Source organism: Lottia gigantea (genome assembly GCF_000327385.1).
Source record: "Lottia gigantea unplaced genomic scaffold LOTGIsca_80, whole genome shotgun sequence".
Lineage (NCBI taxonomy): Eukaryota > Metazoa > Mollusca > Gastropoda > Lottiidae > Lottia > Lottia gigantea.
Window position 1 is genome coordinate 320,447 of NW_008710663.1, and position 5,620 is coordinate 326,066.

The 5,620-nt window shown below is 34.4% G+C and overlaps 1 protein-coding gene across 1 annotated transcript; it reads right to left on the reverse strand.

Moving 5' to 3' along the window:
• Positions 1 to 205: 205 nt before the first annotated feature.
• LOTGIDRAFT_168899 (hypothetical protein) lies at positions 206 to 4,392 on the reverse strand (the record flags this gene model as incomplete). Its single annotated transcript, XM_009067185.1, has 4 exons — positions 206 to 798; positions 1,774 to 2,077; positions 2,270 to 2,536; positions 4,384 to 4,392. 4 exons carry the CDS (start codon positions 4,390 to 4,392, stop codon positions 206 to 208), a joined length of 1,173 nt encoding a protein of 390 aa, XP_009065433.1.
• Between the last annotated feature and the right edge of the window lie 1,228 nt (positions 4,393 to 5,620).

The following is a 5,620-nucleotide window of genomic DNA, read 5'->3' on the forward strand; positions in this document are numbered from 1 at the left end:
TTGGAAAGAGAAAATCAAGTGTAATACGAAAGAATATTTGATGAATGTAAATTAGGTCACATGACAGAATTTCAAAAGGGCTATAAAACTGTCAGATAATTTCTAACAACAAAAACGCCTCATTTTGACCTCCAGATATAACTTTAATAATACGGCAAGTTACAATATTCACAGGAAAGATTTTTAGCTAACCCTCCAGTTGTGCTTATTCTGTTTTCACAAGTTGGGGTATTTTTTCTTGAAATCCCACTTTTAGCCTCATTTCATTGAGATTAATATCTTCTGTATAAAGAATTTCAACATCAAGGGAGGTAACTTTATAACTAGCCCCCACTTTATAAAAAAATGGATTATTTTCAATATCCAGCTTTACCAATCTATTTTGACAAAAATCATCTTCCTCACTTTCAGCTTTCGTTAAAACTAAGGTCACCCAGTGTTTTTTTCGAGGCATACAGAAAAAATCGGCAAAATACAAATGACAACCGTCAACTAAATATTCTGGAAATATCATAATTCTATAATCTCCAAAAATGCTGCCTTTTGGTAGGTCTCCAGAGCTGTTGGCTGGGGTGGCAGAAAAATGGAGACCACAAATATTATTGTTAATACTTGAATATTGATCACCGTTGTTATCTTTTAAATATTTTGCTATAATTCCTGTTTTCTTGGATTGTAGAATGGTGGGATGGCAGCTTGGTTTGTTTCGATATAAATAATTCACTGAATATACACTGTGTCCTTGTATATAACTTGTAGCTTTTTCCATCAACTTTTCAACATCTCTCTGACAATTACCTGAAAATTTCAAAAATCCTAATTGATGAAATAAGATGATCATAGTATAAATTTACCATGAATCTAAATCAAAGTTGGATATGACTGTCAAAGATGAGAGAACAAGTTAATGGTTAAAGGGATTGTTAAGAGGTTTATTATACTTTTAATGTGTATTGGGAACAATGATAGCATCAATTTCAGCATTCCAATTTCATTCCACTAAAACGAAGTGTTTGATGAAGTCACTATCACAAAGAGCCTTGTGTAATGTAAGAAGCAGATTTTGTGATAGTGACGTCATCAAACACTTAGTTTTAGTGGAATTGCAGGAACCACAGACATCTGATTGAAATTGGAATGGTGAAAGTCAATGCTATCAGTTTCGTCAGTCAGGCAAAAATCCAGTTCACGGATTTGCAATTAGTTTGCAAATTTGCCAAGCAGTTTAAAGATTCTAACCTAACTTCGACGAAAGGAGAACCAATCGAATTAATGCCAACTAGCAAATTAACGCTGTCTCATGGAAATCAGTTATGCCGTCAACACCAGGTGGCGTGAGCAAGAAGTCGCACTACCTCTCGAGTCATCTGCTGATGATGGGCCTGATGGCCTATGTTCACTTGTCATTGTTTGGGAAAAAAACGACTGAGATAACACATGGTGTAGAACAGCTGTCAAAAGGCCAAGGTCGTTGACCTGTCGTAGAGCAGTCTGTAGCAGTCTGTATTATTTACGACATGGCCATATTTCTTAGTTTGTGTATTCATTATAACAACACTCAGTTTCTATATTTCGAAAATGGCACAAAACGAAAAAGGATTTTGAACTTGACACGAAAATCATGCGCTGCCTGGTGTAAGTTGACGGCATAACTAATTGCAAATCCGTGAACTGGCTTTTTGCATGAATGGCGTTCGATACTGTTGAGTTGAATTTGAATTTTGTATGAGAAGAATTAAACAATACTTTGTTGTAGATATGATATTAACTTACGAGTTTTTAATAGGTCGGTACTACTGGCAGTTAAAACACATTGCTCATCATGTTTATCTACTTTGTACAGTTTACATTTATAGGTTCTTCTAGATTGTAGCTCAATAGTAGAATCTTTGATCTCATTATTTACTGATGTTGACAACTGAATGAATTCGGTGTTTCCATGCTTCAGGATTTGTACATAGAAATTTGTGCCCCTCTCTTGTGATGCATTCGGTATAAAAACTGGATGAGAAACATTGGGAAGTGGAACTCTCTCTTTTACTTCACAATCAATTTTATTAAGTATTTCAGAATCCATCTGAAACAAGAAGTTTTGATATGGTATTTTGTTAGGCTCAGTGAGTTAGTAGCTTTCTTACTAAGAGGCAAATGTTCTATTCCTGCATCGGAATGTCCCTTTAAAGTAGCATGACATAGAGAATGGGCCTGAATGAGAGTTAGATAATGGGTTAAGATAAAGTCCAGTGAAAAAACGCTTATTTCAACTGACCGATCGACTTAGATTCTCAATCTCTCCTGAAGTTGCTGGCTTGTGATAAGCTTTACTCAATACTTCCCCATTGTCTCTGGTACCATATATAGTCATAAAAACACAATCCTCATCATTGGCCATCAAAATCCATTCTTCCATCTTGGTGAAAAAATAAATACTACGTTGATTGGCAGTTTCATTATGAACCTTAATGATAAACCTGTTGATGTCTGGATTATTTGGTAAATTGTAGTCAAATTCTTTCCTTCCAATTTTCACTTTTTTCTGAAATTATATTTTTAAGTATCTTAATTTTCTCATTGGGTGAATTTTCAGCTCCAAAAGTTGACAATTTTATCGAAGAAATCGTCGACAGAAGTCATAAGATCAGATTTATGAAGTGATGAAATACTTGCATTTTTCATATTAATTCCTGCGATATTGATTCTTAATTTTCAAGTTGGTGCGAATATGATTTTGGATTTAGAAAAGTCCAAACTAACCGATAATATTTAAACCTCAGGTTTGCAGTCTTTCTTACGGAAATGGATATTTATCACTACTTGAGAAAAGTAGAACTCAGTTTAAATGAAAACTGTCATTTATTAAATTTCATAATTGACAATATAATAAATGTTTTGCTAAAAATAGCATGAAATACAAAAAACTAAACTTATCTAATAATAAAAATATACAGAACTACAAAACTAGAAAAAACTTATAACTAACAAAAATTATAATATACATATATTTCAAAGATGGGTATATTCTGGCACAGTGTTGTCAGTGAGACAAAACTGACAAAAAAAAACCCAATCAACAACATGAGGAATTATTACAAAATATACTTATTTGGCAAGGTATGGCACAAAAGTGTTTGAGACATATCACATGATAATTGACGTAACATACATTTAAATATTTGGCAAGGTATGAACAGACTAAATATTGTTTGAAACATATCACACAACAATTGAGCTAACATGGGGTTTTTATAAGTTGCTAATATTTTGTTATACACCCACATGGAAATGGGACTACAGTTTTTATCTGTTTTTGATGAAACTTGATATACATGTATATATTGATGAGATCTTCGAAATTGGTAACAATCATATGACTCATTTCAGAGTTATTGCCCTTAATTTAGTAAAAATGTGTCAAATTTGGCTTGTAGGCACGATAGAGTCTACAGTTTTTATCCGATCTTGATGAAACTTGGTATGTATGCACATACTGATAATATCTCAGTTGAGTTCGACATTAATTGGATAAAAGGTTTCGAAGTTATTGTCTTTGAATTAGTAAAAACACGTCAAATTTGGTTTGCAAGCAAGATAAAGGCTACAGTTTTTATCCGATCTTTTATGGAACTTGGTATGTATGTATACATTGATGTGAGCTTGCTCAAGCTCGAAATTGATAATGATCAGATGAATGGTTTCATTCCTGACAGCTGGTAGCATACCTTGTGCTCATATTACTGTGACCAAAATATCTTGTGCCCGTAATACTGTGAGCAAAATACCTTGTGCCCGTATTACTGTGACCAAAATACCTTGTGCCAATATTACTGTGACAAAAATACCTTGTGCCCATATTACTGTGACCAAAATACCTTGTGCCCGTATTACTGTGACCAAAATACCTTGTGCCAATATTACTGTGACAAAAATACCTTGTGCCCATATTACTGTGACCAAAATACCTTGTGCCCCTATTACTGTGACCAAAATACCTTGTGCCAATATTACTGTGACAAAAATACCTTGTGCCCATATTACTGTGACCAAAATACCTTGTGCCCCTATTACTGTGACCAAAATACCTTGTGCCCGTATTACTGTGACCAAAATACCTTGTGCCCGTATTACTGTGACCAAAATACCTTGTGCCTGTAATACTGTGACCAAAATACCTTTTGCCCGTATTAATGTGACCAAAGTACCTTTGGCATATATTACTGTGACCATATTTCCTGTGACTAAGTTACCTTGCACCGATTCCTCAATTGGTATACTTTACAAAAACACCTTTTTAATCCTTTGATCTGCTCCAGACTAGCAATGATTGACAATATTGGATATAAAAAAGTCACTATAAGTTTTCACTTGATTTTCTTAAAATCTTACCTGAGCCATGTTGAAACAATCCAAACTGATCGTAAATCACCTTTTATTAAATGTCCTAAATCGGCTTTTAAAATAGTGACACGTAGTACCGGCACTATTGTGTCAGACACTAGGTGGCACGCTAGGTAATTAGGACACAAAGCCATATATGGCCATATGAGATAAATGGCACAGGTAGAAACGCGGGATATCAATATCACCAGAGAGTATAGAGATTCTATTACTCTGAGATAACTACATCTGCAACACAGTACTAATAGTACATACTGCATATTAATTGATTTTGTCACAAAAATATTTGATTTGCATAATTCTATATTATTTTGTCACATTTTAATATGTAATATGACTGCCTTTATTGTCTAGCACTTGTAGAACTTGCTCTGGCATGGAATTGATTAATTTTTTGCAATTTTCTTCGATCTGTTTGTTTACCAGACCTGGCCCCCGTATTCTCGAAACGATCCTAGTGCTAGGATGTCCTAGAATCAATGTTAGAAGATAAGAACTTAGGACATCCTAGCGCTAAGATCGTTTCGAGAATACGGCGCCTGAATTATAGCCTGATTTTGCTTACTTTTTGTTGCATTATCCTTATTGCTGAGACAAATCATTATGATTGACCACAATTGTTTGATTGGAATTAAATATGTAATAAATTAATAAATAATATTGGATAAATTTGCAATAAAACTTTACCAAGTTCATGGGAGATTGAAAAAAGAAGTTCTAATTTTCAAAATAATTTTTGAAACTGTAGTCTGTTTTTAAGTTTTTTCAAAATAACACAAAAGATTTGACGAAAATCAGACTAAATATTATTGTTTTAAAAACAATTTCCGAAATTAAGGAATTTTCTGCCACACTTGGGTGTGATGCCTACTGCAATGGAAAATTGGCTCAGAGCGTGTTAAGGTCCCCATAAGTGTGGTATAAGCGTGTAGGGCATGCAAGACATCGCCCATTTGTCGTATTTGCCCAAGTCACAGCGTTTGTTATGGACATGGTTCACGCACTAATGTTTGGCGATCTTTTGAAAGCGCTATAGATCGAGAAGGTCGTCAGACAAGCGTTGTAACATCTCCTTGAGCGGTATAAAAGCGCAATACACGTGTGCCAAAGACGCTGCAAAAATGTTAGAAGGCACTATGTTCACATAACTATCGGTTCAAGGTCAAATCATTTGACAATCCTCGGCAGTTTCTGTTTCTGAGCTGAATGTAATGGAGGCTGTTTT